We start from the raw sequence: 22753 nt of genomic DNA, 5'->3' as shown, positions 1-22753 counted from the left end.
CATTAAGAGATACATGTGATTAAGTGAATCAAGTGAGTGAAATCATTTTCTGATTGGTGCAATTCTGTTCTAAAAATGTGTCTAGTCCGTGTTTTAGATCTTTTTTAAAACCCTGTTAATATTTTTGGCAGGGGTCCTATGAACAACACAGTTCTCCTGGAGAAAATTAAAACATGTATAGGGTCATTACACAGAGAAAGAGATGTTTTGAACCAGCTGAAAACTCAGCAGGAAAATTTATCTCAGCATTTAACGTGCATGGATAAAGTGTTAACAGAAAGCCAAATGAGGCAACTGGAGCAATGGTGGCAACACATGGAACAAGCAGTACAAAAGAAACATGATCAAGTTATGGCAGAAATCAGTGAGTTTAACCTGCTTATGAATAAAGCACAGGATATTCAGAGACTGATACAAGAGCAGTATTTACAAGGAGAGTTAAGTTCCTCAGCTGGAGGAAAAGCCAGATACCCTGTACTTTGGACCACAGAGCTACAAGACATTAAGCATGGTCTTTTTCTTTTAAAAAGAAGGATTGAACTGCAGATGAAAAGAATATGGAGTGATCAAGAAAAGATAACTTTGGAAAATTCCATACATGATTTGCAGAGCAAATTGGAAGCATTATCAGAGCAACAAACCCCTCAAGAGGATGTTCAGCTTCCTAGTCCCATTCTCAAGAAAAACAAAATGACAAGGAGGCTGAAAGAGAATATTTCATGGGTCAAAGATTCACTGTCCTTCCTTGATCAGAAAGCAGCACTTTTCCCCAGTGATGTTAAATCACAGATCAGAAATTGTCAGCAGATGAGGACGGAAGTCCTAGGCAGAGAGCCTGTGATTGTATCACTGGATGACGAGCTTCAGCATATCGGTCCCAACTTAAAGCCAGAGGAGGTCACTGATATGACCTTCCTTCTACAAGCATTGCAGAATTCATACAAGGCTCTTGTTTTAAAATCAGCTCAAAGATTACAGCAGTTAGAGCTCCAGCTGGAGGAGAGGCAAAAGCTTATTGCAGAAGTAGAAAAAGTTCACAGTCAGCTGCGAAACGCTGAGACACTTGCCAGGCCTGACGTGAACCCAACCAGCACATGGTCAGAATTAAGCCATCAGCAAGCCATTTTAAAGGAAATTTTAAAGGAAACGCAGGAAATAGAAGGGCTCGTCTCGTCCCATTGTAAAGAGAGCCAGGCTACAGCTGGCGAACTGAGCTTATCTGAACAATTATTTCTGACTGACCAGTTACGAAGTTTGAAGAATAGAGCAAGGAAAACACAGAGGCAAATTCAGAATAAATGTCATGAGGTGGAAAAAAAGATAGCTGTTCACGGAGAATTCTCTGAAAGAATAACTTCATTGCAGCGAGATCTTAATGATCTACAGTGTGATGAAATGAACCTGGAAGATGAATTATTAGGTGTCAAGCAGGAAGCTAAGGATAAATGCAAAGCGCTTAAAGAAAAAGTATTAGCTTTTCAGTCTAATTTGCTACAAACAATGAAGTATAAAGAAATATTTGAATGCATAGGTCTAAATTGGGACTCACTGCAGCTTGATGAGTTGCAAACTCAATTTTTTAAAATTAAAAATAAAATTGAAGGGAAGATAATGCACTTTGAAAATGTTGTTAGGGAATGTGATAAGCTTCAAGCACTGGTAAATGAAATCCAGACTATGACATCCAATACAAGAAGAGAAACTAACATACTAAATGATAGCTCTAGCTCTTCTCCTGCTGAGAATCTCATCTGTGCACAGATTCTGCTTCAGACAATTCAACAAATCACGAACTTAACCCAGGAGGTAGCAAATCAAATAAACAAAAATGAGGTATTTGATACACCATTCAAAGAATCTAAGATGCAAGAAATAAAGAGCCTGGAAAAAGATATTGAGGGACTGAATCAGTTTCTCCAAAACATGGTCTCTGGTCTCCAGTGCGTGAAGAAGGAAGATATCCAGAGTGAAGCAGAACATATATTCCACACAATAAAGCATATTCAATTAGAGCTCCAGAAGCCACTTCTGGTAGACATGAAGATGATACAGTATGAAAAGGTGCGATGGGAAGCAATCCAAAATATGGTGCCAGCAGTGTTTTCTGCTATTAAATGCGTAATGGAAAAAGATAGGGAAAAAAAAGGAGAAAAATCTCTTGCTGCTGGTATAGAAACAAAATTAGAAACACTGAAAGATCATGAAATACAACTGAAGACAGACATTGCAGCCCGTGTTGTAAGTATATTTAATAAAAGCAAAGTATAACCATATGTCTTTCCCCAAAATTTGGGTTAAGCGTCCATGAGTGTAGTGTTTATATTTTCATGACTTACATCCTCTGTTTAGTCTAATAACTGAATTGGACGAACATCTTCTCTGCATTGATGGGTATGACTGGAATCGTGATAAGAAACTAAAGATGCAAAGAAATTTATTGTATTCAGTTTGATTATAATCAAGCAGGGGGGATTAGCACCGGAAGAGAAAGTTAAAGAGGAGAGAAAAGGTTGTGTTGAAATATTGGCTTGAGGAGAGGTTGGAAGCAGGTCACCCTGTATGGTTCTTGGGACTTAACATTTTCAGTAACGACACTGATGTGAAAAAAACAGAAGTTCCATGTTTCTACTCTAAACAGAGATCTTATCATTTGGGAATGTTCAAGGAGGGTGAAGAACAGCAGGTTGAAGCAATGTGATGGGGCCTCGGGGAGGTGAGCAGAGGAGACGGCTGGGATCCAAGGCTTTAACACAAGTACACAAGGCATTGAAAAGGCCTCGTTGGAGCAGTGAACCAATTCTTGGTGCCCTTGTCAAGAAAGATCCATTCAACCTGGAACAAGTGCTGTTAGAGGGTTGGGGGAAGTAGAGGGCATATCTTGCAAGGGCTGCTAACAAAGCTTAGTTTGCTCAGCCTGGTAAAGCGAGGGTATGGGGGAAGTCTAGCTGAGAAATGTAACTAGGCTGGAGGTAAACGTAATAGATAGAAATCACCTGGTTATTCTAAAGGGCAGTGTTGATACAAGGAGAAACGGTGTATGAATAAATTTAGGTTGGAAACCAGAAGAGTGGTAACCTTCAGAGCAGAGAGGATCTGGAGCTGTCCCTGACTGTGCTCAAGTAATCAATGGATATGAATGAGGAAATATGAAGTAGTGGCTGTAGTAGCAGGGTGATGGACTCAGTGTCCCCTGATGGACTGATGGTCCTGCTGCCAGAATTTCTGTTTTGCTGTGCTTCATCTGCACTGCTCAGGTATGGCGTGTGAAGCACCATGCCAGGATTTCTCTGCTGTGTGGGAATCCCAGGAGCTGGCAAAGTCATACATCATTCTGTGTATAAATACATACAGGAAGAGGGTATAGCAAGAAGCAGCAGGCAAGTCGTAGTTGGAATATACCCTCTGGAGCTCATTAGAGTGTCAAAATACAGGCTTTCCTTATCTGAACGGGAGGTATCCTGCCATGTCCATAAGGGATCCTATGGCTCTCAGGTCCTCTCTATTCTGGAATTCAGTTTTCACCATCTGCTTTTCCCTGCCATCCTTCTCTCTGGACTTTTTCAATAGAGGCAATTCCCTCGTACCCACTGTCCCTACAGCTCAGGGCAATCAGCCCATAGGTTATAGCATGGCTCTGTGGCTGCCCAGGCAGGGGAGTGCCTTCGCCACGCTTCCTCACCTTCTCCGGTGACTTCTGAGAGCATTGGTCTCAAAGATAATCGCGTGTCAAATTCTGAGAAGGCCATCTGGCAACCCAGAGGTGCACAGCAGTCTTTCCTCATTGTTCCTTCTGTCTTTTTTTACTGCTTCCAGAGTGCGCTGAGTGAGGCCCATAAGACTGGTGAGCTTTATACCAAGACTGTTCAGAGAGCTGTCGAACTCCTCAGTGACTATGAAGCTGGAATTTGCTCTGCCACAGCAGAGCCTGGTGATTTAGAAGAGGCCCATCAAATCCCACGATGGAGACAAGAAGAGTTTGACTCTGCAAAGGCTGACATAGAAAACCTGTACTCCAAGCTGAAAAAGCTAGTGAAACCAGAAGATAAAATGCATCTGGAAAATACCTTAAGAGAACTAGTCAATAAAAATTTGACACTAAAGAAGAAGGCTCAGCGAAAGGAAGGTGATGAGCAGAGGTAGGTTTAAGAGATCTCCCTAGATCGTGTTCCTTACTATGAGGAAAGTGACTGGTAATAAACGCAGTCTTGCTTCTGCTCTGATATAACCTGGTAATTTAATAGAAAGAACTGTAAGCAGCGCTCTGTTGTCCCTAGGTGTATTGTAATGAAAGGAAAATTACCAGACAATAAGCATATTCCTAATAATTCACAATGCACTCGGTTTTAGCATATTCCAGAAAATACATATGGTGCTGGACTGAGTGTGATATGAGGCCAGAATAAGAAGACAGCACATTTCCACAATCTTTAGTTTAGTGCTGGTGCGGCTCTAATGTATGTCTTCCCTGGCTCAAGAAAATCGAGACAAAACAGGACACAGGCCATAGCCCTTTTCCTTCAGATATATGCACAGAAGAGATTTGAAGCGCCTTCAGATACATGTACAAAAGAAGTTTGGGGATAAAGGACTTTTAAATTACTTGCTGGTCATCTAGTGCTTCTGGTTATGTTGAGCATAACCTTAAAATCTGTTTTTATACAGAAAGAACTGGATGACTATAAAGAACTTGGTAATAGAGAAGAGGCGATAAGGTATTGAAATAATAATTTTCGGTCATACAGATCACACATTGTAGGGACAAATAGAGTGTCTGCTACAAACTGGGAGCTCATTTTGGGGCATGTCTGAGGAGAATAGAGACGTAGGTATTAGGATCAAGACATATAATTCTTTCAGCAACTCCATGGCTTATGTATGAATATACATACCTGTATTTCATTACCTCTGGGGCATTTTATACCTGAATCTGTAATATATCTCAGATATTGAAACTGAAATGTATAATAAATGCTATTTTAAGACAACTTGTAAAATAATTAGTAACAACTACTAGTTCAGAAGACTTTTTTTTAATTCTAGTCAGCATTATGGTTCGAGAGAGGAGCAACCACAACAAATTTTAATTGATCTGTTAATTGTTTCCTACAGGTATTTCGAAAAACACAAAAGCTACACAAAAATCAAAGATAAGGTGTGTGATGATCTTAACAAACTGAAAAAGGTGCTTACACAGTCTTTGTCCCAAATCCCAATGTCTTACAAGGAAGCTTTGGAACATTTAGAAGAAAGCAAGGTAAAAGGCTCTGAAGTACTTTCAAAACACATGCAAAACAATGATGCAGCTATACTCATCAGCATATGATATCAGAGCAGAAAGAAGTGAAGTTCTTTATCCTGCGTCTACATATGTATAAGAACACAGAATTTATTTAAATACACGTAAATATTCAGGATTATGATAGGCCATGTAAAATGAATATGTCTTTTTGATGTGGAAAGCAAACGCTGTCTGTGATTAAGATAGTACTGCATTTATGTCCAGATCCCTCACTGCTTCTTTGCAGGACCAGGGCCGATCACATTTATAACCTTGCTGTTTTCCCTGAGATGGGAGAATCAGAATTTCTTACTTCCCCACCCAAGACAATCTTGCTGCCTCCTCAACCTATGCCTGCTATAATGAAGCTTTTTTCTATCCTTCTTGTAGTACTCATCATATTACAGACTCTTTGTATTATATGTCTGTGACTCCTGCTGGTTTCTTTTCCCTTCCAAATAACCAGAAAGAAGTAAAAGCAATCTAGTTGTTTGTGCATGCTGTTCCTCTGTTTGTTTTGGCTGTTTTACTTACTCCGTTTTCTCTGCAATCTTAGCCAATATAGAATTGCCTCATGAGAAATATATTTAATCAGCTCAATGGTGCGATTGCTGTTTTAATGGAGGATCCTAATCATGTCACTGAATGCTTCATTAACATTTCTAATAGATTGTCTTGCTTTATTTATTTGCTTGTTTATTTATTTCTCCTTTAAGATTTTAGTCTCCAGCATTGACTCAGTTGAAGATGATCTTGTGAAGCTGAGGCAGGTCTCAAGAGAGCTGACCAGATTGTGCAAGGGAAGTGACCAGGCACTGGGCAGGATTGTAACAACGCTCTGGGAAAAGTGGCTGGGTTTGCTTGAGGCTGCTAAAGGCCTGGAGATTAACTGCGAAGAACTAAAGCAGGAATGGAAATTTATCAATGAGGAGGTGAGTTGTTCAGCGAACAGTGCAAGTTTCAAGAAATGTGATGGGCCTGTGACCCTCAGCTGATAAAAAGCTGCGTGAACTGCTGAGATGAGTGCAGAACATCATTTCCCACCCACTGATCGGCCAGCTAGCTCCAGCCAGTCTTGAATTTTGAGTCAAAAATGGTGGAGACGTTTATAGTATAAATTCTTTGAACCCAGCATGACTCTGTGTGTGGTGATGTGCTTTGTTAGAGCAAAATCAAAGGTTTGGGCACCCTTCAGAGGTTCAAGCTCTCTGGCTACGTTTCCCAGTATTGGTCATGTGTGTGAGTAAATGAATAATGTAATTTAAGGTGATGGAATAAAAAACACTTTATCTCATACTTCAACATGCTGTTTACTTAGCTGGAACGAGAAACAATAATTCTCGATAAGCTCCAGGAAGAACAGCCAGAAAGCCTTAAAGAGAAAGAAAAAGCCAGCAGAGAGGAACTGGTAGAATTGCTAGATTCTGTGAACTCATTTGAAGAGAACATCAACCGGCAGCAGCTCCTCTTACTCTTACTTCTTCACCGAATAAGAAACATCCTGAATATACCTGAAAATACTGAGGTAGAAGCTGCCCTTCCCACCTTGCATGAGATAAAGGCAATGCAAGACCGCTGTGAAAAGTAAGTGGCGGGAAATTTCACTCTGAAAGCCATGAAGTAGGACTACTTATAAGCTCAGCATTTTACTGGGTTTTGAAGAACATTTGAAAGATGTAACAGACTTGCAAAGTTAATGATCGACCCTTGCTGGGTCACACCGTTGTTCCATCTAACCTGTCCACTGGCTCCAGCATGGGCAACAGGAGATACTACTTAGGGAGAACCTGAGCCTGGCCATGTCCTGTGTGGGCTGCAATTTTTGTTCGAATTTGGAAGGAATTGGAAGGGATGATGGTGAATTGTGGAGATCCCAAGCTTTTGCGAATTTAAATGAGATTCCATTTTTGGCTTGATTAGTTAAATATAAATGCTATCTGATTTAGCTTACTAAACGGTTCTTATTTAACAATATCTGAAGACTCACTTTTGAAGAAACTGAGGCAGTAAAGGACAGAAATGCAGAGATTTATTTACAGAAAATAATATCAAAATACAGGCAAATGTGGTTCTGGATGTATATTTAAAATATTAACATTTTCTTTGATTACTTCTAATCAGTGTAGAGTCTTACAATTAATGCGTTCCCCCTGGAAATCTTTTATAGGTTGTATGAAAAGGCTCAGGACCATAAGGATTCTGTACAATCTGAGATTCAAGAGAGGGGCAAGATCAATGAAGAAATAAGTGCCGTGAAAAATTCGTTACAGAACGCTGCATCTTTGTTATCACAAGATGCTACCAAAAAGGCAGGACAGCTGGAGGTTGGTAGAGGCTTTGTTACTGTATGGGGTCTTTCTGAGTGTATTTTCTTTTACACTGGGCCTTGAACTTGCTCCAAATAAAATTAGCGGCAAAATATGTGTCTATCCATATACATATTGACTGAAAGAGGAAGAGACTGGTGTGTTGGGCAGCAGGATATGCTTGGCCCTGCCATGTCCTGGGTTTGAGTCCACCTCACTCTGTGTGGGCCAGTTTGCAGCCACATAAAATTTTTCAGATCACAAAGCGTCACAGCCAGTTGCATGCTTTTTAGGAAGGACTGCTTAATACACCCCCACGCACCTTCCCCCTCTGCATACCTAGCCAGGGCAGCTTCAGATGGTCTGTATTTGGTCTTCCACATCAGTGGTTTAATGTGGTAAATCTTTTTTGGAAATCAATTTGTGATCCAGACCGCAGGCTCTGCAGCCTTAAACTTGCACCAACCCAATCCACTTTTAACACCTCTCTATTGTTTCAGGATGTTTTTGCTATCCTTCTCTGTATCCCTGACTTTATGAAATGTTATTATTCCTAACAGCTCCTGAATATGTGTTTGTTTGTTTAGTATTTTAATTATATTAGTTTCTATTTAATGGTATTAGATTTATATTATTATTTTAAATTTTTAATCTTGATTTAAATTTAAATTTTATTTAATTGATTTATTCTTTTAACTATAGAACTTTGTCATTTATTTACTCTAGCCTGCTAAGGCCTATTAAGAATTTGGACACCACTGTGCTGAGTCTTGTACAAAAAATAGTAGGGGGTCCCCATCACGTACTCTCGTTAGAAGGTGTATGCTGGAAGCTGGCAAAGGGCTGAGGACGTTGAAAAGTACAGAAGCCAAAGAACGTGGTGGCAGAGATAAGCATTTTTGTAAGAGTTAGCACTAGAGAGAATTGCTAACTACATATTTAGGAAGTTCTTGAGAGCTGTTAGCCAGCATTACTGTCATGAAACATTGCGGATTTGTCTGAAAGGGCTGGTTTTCCCTCTGGAATTATGTCGAAATTGGGCTGCTATTTTAGTGAGTTCTTTATATCCAGGAGGAAATGCTACCAGTGCAAGTGCTTGGTGCCTGCTCTTCTTCCTCCCATCCAAACTGTGCTTCTCTGGTCAAACGAAAGATGGGGAATAGACCCAAGGGTGAGTTTAGAGGTCCTGTTGCTGACAGCAATCAGCGTAAGCAAATATCAGCAGCAATCCTCTCAGATGATTTGTTTGTCATTTCATTTATGTGACTAAGTAGCAGTATGTCACAGCATGCAAGTTCCTTTTGAAAAGAATCAACTGAAATAATTGAAAATTTATCCAATTTTACTTAACACAAATACCAGTAAGCCACAATCTGCAGGGCAATTACATCTGTCCTTCCAAAGAAAATCTGGTTTCTGTAAAATCTGTAGCGTTATATTTGGAGCAATAAATTGCATTTATCGAATGAAAATACCTAACTTTTGCACTTCCCGATGGCAAATTGAGGTAAGACAGTGGGTGAAATTTGAAGTCACCAAGAGATGACGTTGCAAATGGGAAGGTGATACCATCTAGTCCCCTAGGAGAAGCATGGAACAGTTTTGATGCACAACTGCTTTCCAGCTAAATAATCCGTGAAATGTGAGCATGCGTTTATACACAGATGCAGAGGTTGCTTTGTTCTGGAGGCTGGCGTTGCAACTGAGTCTTTCACATGCAAGTCAGGGAATCTGTAAACTCCCATAAATGTTGACACAGTCTTAATTGGGCCATTTGACAAGAAGAAGCTTCCCTATGGTGGATTTAGGCATGCGACTGTTTCATGGTTTGGGTTGTTGGGGTTTTTTTCCTCTTTTTTTCTCATATTGGACCTAGTTGCTATTGGATGACAGGAAATAAATCTATTTCAGAGTTTTACATATTTATTCTGTGCAAATATAATTATTTTTCTGAGAGAAAAGATTCCCAAGTGAAGATTGAGAATTACAGGATTACTATTACTCCTGATTTTAAAAGAAAAGGATGTTAATTTTCATGCCTTTTGTTGCCTGGCAGGAGCTTTAGATCACTTTCCGCAATACCTTGACTAACATTTGAGTTTCTCAAACAGCTGAGCATCGGAGAGAGGAACCATAAAACAAACAAACCAAAGTTTCCAATTTGAAACTCTAGAAAGCCTTCAAAACAAATGAGTTTCTTCATTCTTGCTGCGAGAGGACTTGGATCAGATTTGGTTTCTAGGCCACAGGCTGCAGACAGTTGTTCAAGTTTCTTTTATCCCATAAAACCTACATTCTTCATGCAGAACTGGAAACTACTGTTTCGAAAGGAGCCTGCTGGGCCGCTCTGCGTAATTGCCTGAAAGCGGACACTTCAGCCTGAAACCTGTTGCTTTTTGTGGCTTTTGTGTTGTTTACAATAGCGAAGGAATGAACACTGGCTATTAAAGGTCTTTCAAAGCAAAAATGCGCTTTTGGTAAAAGGGACAGCACAAAAGTTAACATTTAATCACAGAAGCACTTCGTATGATTACATTGTTATACCTGTCAATAAACGCCAGTGCGTCAGTTGTTTGACATGGAGTAGTATCAAATTTAATTAATTCTTACAGATTGAAAAGCATCATTTGATTAAACGAGTGAGTATTTCTCAAGGTTAATCCTCTTGCAGAGGTAGCCAAATTAGGTTTTATAACACACAAGTGACTTCTTAAAATCATAATCATGTAGGAAATATAAAACACTAAATATATATATATATGTATGTATGTGTGTGTATATATGTGTGTATATATATAGATAAATATATGTACTCACACACATGCACAGGCACTCCATAAAATTTGAGTAAAACTGGTGAAATTCTTCTTAATGCTGTAGGAGGTTCAGAATCTGATCGGCAAAGAGACTCAAACTCTTCAGGATATTATGGAGAAACTCCGGATCAAGTATTCTGAAATGTATACAATAGTTCCTGCAGAGATTGAAACACGGCTGGAGGACTGCAAGAAAACATTACAAGACCTAGAAGACAAGGTAATTGTGTAATTTTCGTATTTACTTTTTTGAAATGTTTAAGTACAGCAATATTTGATGACTATTATTACTGTAAATTTCAATTTGAAACATTAGCTTATTATTTTTCACTTGCATTTCCCTCTTGGTGAAAACGTATGTGTGAGGAAGAATTCCCTACGTTAACTCTCTCCTTTTAGAATAATCTTACACTGAACAATGTGAATATGAAAGAATTCTTTCGTTACAAGAGGCTGTGGAAGAGCCACTAACAGTAAAAAGCACATAGGGTCTTATGGATGCCGTCTTCTATCCTGGCTGTTTCTTAAACTGAACTCGAAGCCAAAGTGGATTGAGAAGTTTATATTGCTTAACTGAGAAGAGATTTTCAAAACTAAGTTAAAAGAGGATTTCAAAACCGTTTGTTTTTTTATCTGACTTGCACATACAGTAGAGTATTGTGACTGACGTGGTTCTTTATACTACCCTGGGGACACAGTTGTGTTCCTTTAAAATCAGTCAGGGAGTTTAAACAGCTGTGTAACGTTGCCTCGGCTTTTTGCAGTGTTCTCTATGTACAAGGGGTATGGACAGTTAACTCAAAAAAATTAAAGGAAAATGGAGCAATCCTGTAAGTAATGCTGTAAGTTTGGGATGAAATTTTAGCTGGCTATAATGATCATGGTTATTTATTCATTTGTGTTATTTTAAAAATAAAAAATCTTTTAGTTCTTCCCTTTCAAAAATAATCATGTTTAATGCTAATTTTAAAGGCAGCTAATTTGATAAAACTTGAAAGCTTAATAAAACAATTTCTAAGTCCAGTTACTTGTTACTGTCTATCAGATTATTTATTCATTTTATGTTGCATTAAATATTTAGAGACATATTCATTACAGCTTATTAGTTTTAATTAGATTAACTTTCTAGTTTCTATTTCAAAATGGAAGCAGTCTTTTCAAAACCAATAATTGTGTAGGAGACAGAAGGAAATGGAAAGTAAAACAGTACTGATAGTTCGGGGGGGGGGGGTTGTTTATTGTTTTGTCACACACAAAAAAAAGATTATTCCAATGCACACATTAAATATTGGACCAGAATTGGTCCTGGAATCTGGACAACTTTTTGCTTTTCACATCTGGTAGTGGAAAACAATAGTAACTATCTTGGATTTTTTTTTTTTAATGCATAAATGAAACAAAATAAATCCTAGTAGAACTGGAGTTTGATCTAGTTATATACTAAGAGATACCAGCATGAGTTGAGTTGAATTAGTTTGTCGTATTTTAATGGCATCATGTTTTCTTTCCAATATGCTAACCTAAGAATGGACATAAATTGTATTTTTGATGCCATGCATTTTATATGATAAATATAATAAATTTATCCCAGTAAGAAGTCCTAAAAGTAAACTGCCCTACTGATGACCAAAGCAGCAACAGATGCAGTGTTTTATCCAAGGAAGGAGATGAAGTCTGTGCTTGGTCTGCTTTTTCGGTTCCAGCTGTGTCACATCACTCTTACATGATTCTTTTCCATTTTTTTGGTACAAAAAAGCAGTACAACAAACATCAATAATTTTTCATGCTTGGTATACTCCAGGATGGTAGTAATGGTCAAGTGTTTAGTGATTACAGTCTGAGTTTGTTTTTCCAAAAAGTTTTAGGCACTAAATAAGTACTGGACTTGACAGCTCTTTTGTATCAGCAAAAGTGTTTCAGAAGAGAAACGTAGTTCTTTTTGTTAGGTATTTATTTTAATTAAAGCAATTGTATCAATACAGTGTCCTATTATGGGTATCATATTGTTCTGACAATGCCTGTCAGAATCTATAAATAATAAAAAATGTTAATAATATTAACAAATGAACAAATAAAATGAATAAATAAATAAGTTATTAAATAAACAATGTTATTTATTCCTCTTCCCATGAAAGGATAAAAGTCTTCTGGTATAAATAGCTTCAAACTAGAATAACTCCTAAACTGGAGATTTTTTGCATCAGTGCAGCATTGAGCTGCATGTGCACATGAGCCCGCAGATCCCAGGGCTGCAGGACACAAAGAACACGCCAGGACTTACCAAGGTACCAAGGTACTCTGCTGGCCCTCACAGCTAACAGGGCTTCACCTTGGGCTAAAACCAAGGACTTTCTTAGTCCCTGCAGTTCACCTAGTCCATGGTAACCCAGTAACTCATTGCGTGGCTCAGTTCTGTGCTTAGGCTGTTACTCAGCTTTGGCACATTTGCGAGTTTTTCTCTAGTTACACAGAAAATGAGGCCGTGCAGTGTTCCTGTTTTTTATTTCTGGGAAGTTCTGCTGAGTAAAATTGAGTTCAACACACTTTATGGGGCAAGCTCGGAGCTGTTTATTTCTGTAATAAATCTCTAAAGGAATATTTGGGAACTCACTAAACATTGATGCACTTCTGTATTTCCTTCTTATTTCTTCCATATTTTATGGAAGAAGTAGCTATCAGCTGAGACATAATGGTCCCATTCTAGATGTTTTTTCCAGCATAAATCTAGATGTGACCCTTTCCATGGTGCAGCTTGATTAGCCTCTGCTACAGATTAGGGAAAGGAATGCTAAAGTGGAGCATCCAGTGAGCTGCGGTATTATTGCTTGTTTCTTCGTGGATTGCCTTTTTTGATCAGTCATTTTAAGTGAGAGGAAATGACTGAATGACATGTGAATGCTGTTGACATTAACATGTCTCGCAGCAAATATAATTCCATTCCTGTGTCTTTTAAGTGACTTGTCAAGAAGAACATAAAAAGAATTCTAATGGTTTCGGTAAGGTGGTGAGCAGAAACGAACAAGCAGATCTTTGTCATCTCCACTATCATTTTTCTCTTTACTCTGACAGGTTAGCACTGAAATCTTGCAGAGCTCTCCTCAGTACATGCTGAAAAGAAAAGCAGAGTCTATTAACAATGGCCTTCAAGCTATTGAAAAGATGTTACAACAGAAGAGTGAAAACATTGCAAAGGCCAAAGAAATTCAGAAGGTAATTTTGCCAGAATTCCTTTGGGGGTCTTAAAAGATTTTGGTTGTTTTTACAGAGCCTGGTTTAACAGGAGTTTAAAGGGGCCCTCCACTGATTTTGTGTCTGTAAAATGAGAAGTACAAGAAAACATTTACATGGTGAATATTTACGAATTCTTTCTCACAGAAAAATATGTGTTTTTTCTCAGCTGTGAGAGCTATGAACACCCGCAAATGCAGAGTGTTCTGTATTCTTGGTATCAGTTCAGAGACCTTTGCAATTCCACATGTCCCACATGAAGAACAAATAACTCTACTCTTACCTTTGAGCCTGAGCTTATATTTCATTTCCCCTCTCTCCACATGCAGCAAATCTGGGATATGCTGGACCTTTGGCATTACAAACTCAACGAGCTGGACGCTGAAGTGCAGGATATAGTTGAACAGGATTCCTGCCATGCGCAGGAGTTGATGGATATCTTAGTGACCCCCCTGCAGCGGTACCAACAGGTCTCACAACTCGCCGAGCGCAGAACTGCCATTTTAAACAAGGTAGGTGCAAACCTAAAAGTGATAAGAGTGACCCAAACTTGAAAAAAAAAATCGTGTCTTAAAATAAAAGTGCTTTGCGTAAAACATCATCAAGAGTTCTCAGATGAATGAAGAGTCAAAAGCCGCTCCAGGTTCATTGGCTTACTGTAGCTAAAAATTGCTGGAGGGGCAAACGTTGCCTCCGGCTGCCAGCCCAATGCCCAGCTCTGCACCGTAGCTGATGGGGGTTAGCATGGTTTGAATTCATGCCCATGGATCTGTGACGAGATGGTTCTCTATGGCTCTGCTCGTGTGTTACCTGCTTAAATAACATAGCCACATAAGCCACAGCAATGCCCCCATGAAATGTAAGCTTGTAAACACCAAAATTGCTCTTGATTAGAAGACAGAGCCCTAAATCATGAAAATGCTTCAAAAATTATAATTTTACTTCTTTATTTCACCATACAAATTTAACTGATCTTCATGAAAATACATTCAGTTTTCTTTTAATCTTACCCAGACGCATGTTTATCCTACACAGTGAATAGAAATGCATTCATGCTTTTTTATAAAAAAATGTCATTCTGTAGGCTGCCAACAAGATGGAGGAATGTGATGAACTCTTGAAGAGTATGGAAGTTTGGATAGAAAACACCAATTGCTTGCTAAGAACAGATGCTCAAAATGACTCTGCAAAAAGCCTAAGCAAACACGCTGATGCCCTTCAAGTAAGTGTTAATGCAGATATACAGTCTTGTTAGAGCTGGTTGCTCGATATAGACATAGTTTTGCATTTGTAAGTCTTACTGGCATAAATAATTTACCATTTTCAGTAAATTCTCTAAGTAAAAAATACCTATAGCTGACATGCATGATGAAAGAAAAACAGATGTGTCTTTACAAGATGCCCAATACAAGAAAGACATGGACTTGCTGGAGTGAGTCCAGAAAAGGGCCACGAAGATGATTAAGGGCCTGGAGCATCTGTCACATGAGTAGACGCTGAGAGAGCTGGGACTGTTTAGCCTGGAGAAGGGAAGGCTCAGGAGGGATCTTTTCCATGTGTATAAATACCTGATGGGGATGAGTAAAGAAAATGGGGCCAGACTCTTCTCAGTGGTGCCCAGTGGCAGGACGAGAGGCAATGGGCACAAACTGAAACACAGGAAATTCAGTCTGAACATAAGAAAACACTTTTCAACTGTAAGGATGGTTGGACACTGGAACAGGTTGCCCAGAGAGGTTGCAGAGTCCGCATCTTTGGAGATATTCAGAACCCACCTGGAGGTGGTCCTGGGCAACCTGCTGTAGCTGACCCTGCTTGAGCAGGGGAGTTGGACCAGATGATCTCCGGAGCTCCTTTCCAACCCCAACAATTCTGTGATTCTCTTTCAGTGTTGGATATATCTGTCTTGTGAAAGTGATGACCTTCAATATATCTAATTCCAAAAACGTGAGATTGCCTTTTACCCTGCTTTATGGCTATAATCAGTTTTTACTGCCTGAGTATATACAGTTCTTTCTGTATTGTGTTAGCTGATCCAAAATGGATAAAGCAGCCTTTTGATGTCCATGTGCTAGATGGATACTTTGAAGTGAATTGTGATTTGGAAGGCAGTTCTCTTTATATCTTGAAGGTAATTCTGATTGGTAATTTCAAGAATCAAATGTTTGTAATAATATAGAGAAAATCGTGGCCAGACTGGTGCCAAGGTGATTTCTGGCAATTTTATATTTGACACATGAGCTTTCTGCATGACTGCTTCTTGGCTTAGGCCTAGAGGGAAAGTTGGTGGTCTGCACATAGATTTTTGTATTAAAATTAATTAGATTCCTTTTCTGTGTTACAAGAAGTAGCCGACTGCCGTAGACTGATATGTTACAGATCACATAGCCATACTTTGGATACTGTGATTACCAAAATCTACGACTGTTTACTTGACAAAGCATAAGCCTCCTGCACTTGTGGCTTGGAACATTTTATATGTTCTGGGCTGGAAAACTAATGGATTTGGAAATGCACCCAAGGCTTATATTGGAGTCAAGGCATGCATTCAGTCCTTTCCTTCATAGGCCACAGAGACAAGTGGATCACATGCATTGCTTGCAACCCTCATTGTTTGCATGAAGACATTCGCTGATTAAATCCAATAATGCCTCCAGTTAGTTGCAGGAGACAGGAAAAAATCTGTTCTGGAGCCCTTTGTTTCTCCTGCTGTCTGAGAGAATAAATCACTGCTGTGTTCAGGGCTGGTGCACAGAAAACCCGTTTTGTGTGTCCGGCTGATGTGTCATGTTCACATGCTAGGGTCAGCCTGGCTGTTGCACAGGAGTTGAGGAGGTGTCTTCTGCAGTATCTCATCTTGCTCTTTTTATTTTTGGGGGTGGTAGTGGGACCTTTCTGTGAGCGTAAAACCTTTGTCTGCATGCTTCCTGTCAGGCTCCTGTAGACACATTTTGTCTAATTGATTCCCTGTCATCATATGGGCCTTAAAATCGTGGCATTGGTCTCAGATTTCTGCCTGCAGCATGCAGCAGTTTGGTCTCCAAGGGAGTGAAGTGTTTTATTCTGAACTAAGCTTTTGGGGAAATACAAAATGATAAATGATATACAGGGAAAGAAACCTGATCCCTTCTGGTCCTAACCTCTGTGAAACTGATGTTTTCCAGTGACGGAGGCACACTAAGCTCTTATTTTTGTCTCCAGATGGCTTTGGAAGACTCGGAACAAAAGCAAAATCTTCTACACAGCGTTTACTCAGAACTGGAGGACCTAACACCAGTCTTTGAAACAGACAGCATAATGCAACAGCTAAATGAAGTAGAAGGTCACATAACAACTCTACAACATGAGATAGTAGAGGTTCTTCCACAGATCCAGCATGTGGCTGATGTAAGTTTGGCTGATCTCAGTAAGTGCCTTTTATCGAAGCTTCATCAGATGTTATGAAATACAGCTTATATTGCCTGCACAGAGCAAAGACATTCTGGTTTTTGTAGGCTTGCCAGGTGAATAAATTTAGTGTTTGAAAACAAACCAACAGAAGGTGCTGGGTATCTAATTAAGCTGTGAAGTTCAAGAGTGTTGATGAAGTCTTTGTTTAGGAGGAGAAATATAGGGCTTGTTGACAGCAGATTAAAAGGACTTAACCTGCTGGAGGGCAGGGCTGCTCTTCATAGGCACCTAGACAAGCTGGAGAAACGGGCTGATGGAAACTTCATGAAGTTCTACAGAGGCAAATGTGAAGTCCTGCACCTGGGAGGCAACATGCCCAAGTATCAGTACCAGCTGGGGGCTGACCAGCTGGAAAGCAGCTTTGCCGCAAAGGCCTGGAGGTCCTAATGGACGTGAACTGACCCAGCAGCCTGGCCTTGCAGCGAGGAAGGCCAGCAGCATGAGCATGAGTGTAGCCAGGGGCCTCAGGGAAGCGGCTCTTCCCTTCTGTTTGGCACCTGTGAGATGAAATCTGAGTGCTGTGCCCAGTTTTGGGTTTCCCAGTAGAAGAAAGACATGGACATACTGGAGCAAGTCTAGGGCAGGGCCAGTGAGATGGTGGGAGGACATATGAGGAGAGGCGGGGAAACGTGGGGCTGTTCAGCCCAGCGAAGGCTGAGGGGGGGACTTTACTGCTGTCTGCCACTACCTAGGGGAAGAGTATGGATAGAGCCAGACTCTTCTTAGAGGTGTGCAGAGAAGGGATGAGCAGTAACAGACACAAATCGTAACAAGGGAAATTCCAGCTAGATATTAGGAAGAAAATTTTTGCAGCAAGAGTGGTTAAATACTGGATCAGAGGCCTAGAAAGGGTGTGAAATCACCATCCTGGGAGATAGCCAAACCCCAACGGGACAAGGCCCCAAGCAACCTGCTCTAAAGGGAGAAAGAGACCTCCCAGGGTCCTTTCCAACCTAAATTACTCTGTGACTCTGTCTTCACGGGAGTTCATGACCAACAGTGGTGTATGTGTATCCTTGTTCCTTCTGAAATGAGACTTTCTGTACAGTAAGCTGAAACAATGTAATTAGACCAGTTTTGGTCTAATTTACCATGCTGGTAAATAGCACCATTGGAACAGTGTTGTGTCACTACTGGTAATTTATAATGTGACTTTTCAAAGGTATATCAATTCTGTATTCAGGGTTTAAAGCAGACCAGGTGACCACAGATACTTAATTCCTCTGGATGTTAATGACAGTGCATAATTTGTAGTGATTAACTTCTGGATCAGCAGTGCCTATTAACATGTGCTGCATATGCAGTGCTTGTTTTTCAGTATTTCTTTTTCAGTTTCAAAGACATTTCTCTCTCTCTGGGCAAAGCATGTTCTCAAATGCAAGCTGGTTTAGTTTTTGGAGGGAGTTTCTAAATTACACTATCCATAAATATTCTCTTTGCTCCCAAAATCTAGGAATTGGATGCCATTGAATCCGATGTAAGAGTGTTTGAGAAGGATATTGCCAAAATGAAGACAATCTTGTCATCAGAAGATCTGTTAGAATTTTCTCCTAAAGACCATCTTAAACATGGACAGGTCCGTGAAAACTCCTATATAAGCCTTTTTCCTGTTATATTGTATGCATAAATTACCAGCTTCCACAAGTATAAGGCTGTTCTGTGACTGCAAACTACCATGGATGAATTTTTAGAGTATAATTGGTTTACATGCAAATCCTAAGGTGGGAAATGGAGACTTTTGGGAGATTCCTTTCAGAGGCACACTCCTGGTGTGAACTAAAACACTATCGAGGACATACTCATAGACAACTTGAGACAGACATGTGGTGATCCTCTCTCTGCAGTGGCCTTCCTCCCTTAATATGAGTATACCACATAAACTCACATTTTCAAACATCGCTGCCATATTGAAGCGTCTCCATTTTTTGAAAAGTTCATGGCCTGATTTTCAGAGACATTTGCTGCACACTCCTCCACTGAGCATCAGCCAGTAGGTAGTCTGAAAGTCTGAATATCAGGCCCTACATTTCCAAAAACGGAGGCAAAATTTAGCAGATGCTTCTGGAAACGTAGGCTGCAATGACTAATTACAAAGCCACTTCACACATGCAGAGACTTCACTGCAAAGATATCTTGGCCAGATGGTTTTCCCTTCTCTGCTTGAGTACAATAAAGCAGAGCTTTATGGTATCTTTTCTTTTATACCACCTGCAGTCCACAATGTTAAGCGGACCGAAATGCAAAAGGCATGGGTTAGGTTTCAGGGGAGAGCTAAAAACGTCGTCATACCTTTCATGTATCAGCTTTCTTATCTGGTGAGCAATTTTGTAATGGCTACATTATATGGAAAAACTAAAGAAGAAATATGTATTCTGGAAAATAATGTTTGTCCATTGCCTTATTTTAAATTGAACTCGGGATAGTATGCAAAAATCAAAAAAAATCCTGATGCAGGCTGCTTCTGAACAAGAGAGTAAGCATCTCTATTCCAATTGGAGCCATGTAAGTGAAATCTTCCTGAAAGGGAGTCTAACAAAAATGTTAATAATGAAAAGGACTTTCTTTTATTTTTATTTTTATTTATCCTTTTTTTTTTGAAGTTCCCAGTTAAATTTGATCTCAATAGGATTTCCTGTTTCTTTGGAAGAACCAAGAAGTTGTGAGCTGGTGTTGCCATTCTGTCTTTGCTAAGTGAATCACTAAGTCTTCCACAAAATGTGTATTGTGATGTGAAATAGCGCACATTTCTGTTCACCCAGAACCGATACAGGTGTTTCTAAACTGTGTATCCCCTTGGGGTGTAGCAATGTGAAATGCTGTGTCTGTCAGGAAAGCCGGCTTGTGAGCTTTCTTCTGCCTTCCATCCCAGTTCACCCACCATCTTAGCTGTGCTGATAGGACTGTCTCTAGGATCTTCAGAAAGAGTTAGTTTTAACACAGAAGATTTTATGGCTGGCTTGCAGCACAAAGCAAAAGCCTGAATTGGCTAGAGTAACATCAGAGGAGTTGGGCAAGTTTTTAAGCTGTCTTTCCTGCCAAAGATACAGGACTTCAGAATGACATGCTCGGTAAAACAGTAGCACTCTGGATGTGACCCTCTTTTATCACTGTGCAAACTGTATGTGTGTATATGGAGAAAAAGCAGAGCTGTAAATATAAATTACTACTTTTTCTTGGTTAGGCAGCCTCAATGGATTTTTTTTAAATTTGTTCCAGGATCAAAATACTCTTCCATCTTAAATGGGAAACTCGCTTAAGAGAACTCTTCCACATCATGACAGTGCTATATATTTTCAGTGATTTTTCCAACTCAGTATCACATCCATCATCTATCCTATATCCTAATAGGTTATACTAGACCACGTTGGTCCCATGCAGAAGACCATTGCTCATATACAGTCCTATGAAGAAGCACTTCAACTGCCGGGGGTGAAAATACAACCTTTTCCAGTCTTCCAAAGGGCAAGACAACTTTTGAGAGAATTGAAAAAATTAGAAAAAATTACTAAGGAACAGAATGAGCTACTGGAGGTAATTGATTTGCATTCATTGATTTAAGAAAAATGTTTTTTAAACTGTTACCTTTAATTTGTAATCATCTTGATGACTAGACAATATTGTCTTACAGGAGTATAGTGTACCTACTATGTCTTCTACATCCTGGTTTTAGTTTTGTTTTCTTCTGTTTTTTTCCATGTAATTTGACACTAGAACAAAGTCTGCTAGGTAGTCTTGAAATTCATTTCATTTTTTCATTTAAACATAGCAGTCACCAGCTTCTGTTCCAAAAGTCAACTCCTTTTGGCACCTTGTGGTGTTTTATAGTGTTCTAGAAGAAATATAGGAGCAAGTGTCTTATGACCCGGGTTCCCACAATTGATGATTTAAGTCCAGCGTCATTTGCAGGTGCTCATGTCAGCAACATTCAGGTCCTTAAACTTACCTAGAAATTCTTCGTTGACAGCCCTTATGTATACATCGATGGCAATTAATAGCAATATTGAAACACAGCCAGCCCAAAGCTTGTTCCTAAAGATGACCTCTCCGAATCATTGAGCCAGGAAAGAGACCATTTCCTTTGGCTATCTCTTGCTTAATTCATGTTTTAAGGCCGGCCAGCCCCTGCCCTTGGAAGGCCCTATGAAGGATGTCTGTGCAAGCGAGTGTGTCGCAGGGGTCTCCGAGATGTTGGTGGCCAGACCTGCTTCTGAAGTGATATAATGGGATCAGTGTGATGTGCTGGGAGGGCCCTGCCGATGGGTCAGCATGCCTTAATTCAAGCACAGTATCAGGCTGAAGCAGCTATGCTGGCTCCAAACCTCAACTAACATCTCTGCTGCGCTGCACTGAGCCATGCGCTTGTAACCAGCTTGGTGGGGGGATATCTGCATCAACGCTCCATCACCCAGTGGAGATGTACCTTGGGGCAGCCTGGAGTTCGGTTGTACGTGTCCCCACGTCAGTAGAGGTATGGGAACACTCATGTGACCCATCCCTTTCTTGGCAGGGTGATAACAACACCTAGCAAAAATGCCACGGTATTTTTCTTTGGTGGTGTTTTCCAAAACTATGTTAGTAAAGCCAAGTGCATTAGAACATGTAAGTTCTGACTAGGCATTTTGGAGGCCAGGCAGACACAAGTGGCAGCTAAAACATGAATCTCCAGCTTTGATTTTCATTTTGTGCAATTAAGAGCACCATGAACAAAACTCAAACAGGCTCATGACTAATGCATGCTTGCACTTGAAAAGAAGCAATGATGCTATGTAGTCCGTATGAGCCATAGGATCTTCTTTTTAGTCCATATGGTCTCCTAAGTCTGAAAAATGGAGATGGTAAAACACACCTGTTTCAGACAAGGAGTTACCAGGCTGAATATTCAAGAATTTGCAAAGCACTTCTAAATCTTCAGAAGCAGGGTGCTTTGCAAGTACAAAGTATTATCATGAGACTTCTAACTGGTTCATGTGGAGCATTAGGTCTAGGTTTAGATTTTTTCTCCTTTTTGGAACAGCTATAACCCTTTTTGCCCAGCATTTGCCTTTATCCGGTAGGCATCCAACAATCTGCAGCCGAGTGAGATTTCTTTGTGAGAAAGCAGATTGGAAAAAATGCATTTCTTGGCAGCTCAGACATCAAACTGTGCAAGAAAGACTTTCCAGTCCTGTTGAGTGGATTGAAAGCAACAGTTCTACAATGAAAATCTATCACCAGCTAAGACATTACAAAGGATAAAGCTATTAAAGAATGGCATTATTAGCATTACATTAGAATTTTAGTAAGTATTCTGATCGAGAGAAAGCCAAATTGGAGGCAAGCTACCCTTACAAATATATACTTTTTTTTTCTGGGTATTAGTTTTGAAATTTTAGCATTTGGATGTGTTTTACTCTCTGTGATGCAATAGGATATTGAAATAGTAACTTCTGTATAATGAAATTGTAGTGTGAGAGCTAAAAGAATCACCTGTAACAGAAGCAAAAACCATATTTGGTACAATACAACTGTAAATGCCTTGGGGCAGGATTTTAGGTGACTTATATTTGCGTTGAATGTTGGCCTTTGTTTTTTATTATGGTCTGTCAAGCACCACACCTCTCACTGCCTAAATAATGTTACCAGGAAGAGGAGCTGGAAGCCACAGCTGCTTCCACCAGTTTTCTGTGCAAGAGTGG

At 39.8% G+C, this 22753-nt stretch overlaps 1 protein-coding gene across 1 annotated transcript in view; it reads left to right on the top strand.

The window, feature by feature from the left end:
• The window catches only part of SYNE2 (spectrin repeat containing nuclear envelope protein 2), a 172662-nt gene that overhangs the window by 63870 nt on the left and 86039 nt on the right, over positions 1 to 22753 (top strand). Inside the window, exons 49-61 of the mRNA XM_026088618.1 lie at positions 132 to 2238; positions 3814 to 4136; positions 5110 to 5254; positions 5995 to 6210; positions 6597 to 6862; positions 7446 to 7602; positions 10465 to 10620; positions 13470 to 13610; positions 13958 to 14140; positions 14713 to 14850; positions 16830 to 17015; positions 18532 to 18654; positions 20427 to 20609. Coding sequence (XP_025944403.1) covers positions 132 to 2238; positions 3814 to 4136; positions 5110 to 5254; positions 5995 to 6210; positions 6597 to 6862; positions 7446 to 7602; positions 10465 to 10620; positions 13470 to 13610; positions 13958 to 14140; positions 14713 to 14850; positions 16830 to 17015; positions 18532 to 18654; positions 20427 to 20609 — 4324 coding nt within the window. The remainder of the gene's footprint in view (positions 1 to 131; positions 2239 to 3813; positions 4137 to 5109; positions 5255 to 5994; positions 6211 to 6596; positions 6863 to 7445; positions 7603 to 10464; positions 10621 to 13469; positions 13611 to 13957; positions 14141 to 14712; positions 14851 to 16829; positions 17016 to 18531; positions 18655 to 20426; positions 20610 to 22753) is intronic.

The sequence above is a fragment of the Apteryx rowi genome, unplaced genomic scaffold (assembly GCF_003343035.1).
Source record: "Apteryx rowi isolate R43461 unplaced genomic scaffold, aptRow1 scaffold_78, whole genome shotgun sequence".
Taxonomy (NCBI): domain Eukaryota; kingdom Metazoa; phylum Chordata; class Aves; order Apterygiformes; family Apterygidae; genus Apteryx; species Apteryx rowi.
The sequence above is the reverse complement of the archived record's forward strand: the minus strand, read 5'-3'. Positions and strand labels throughout refer to the sequence as shown.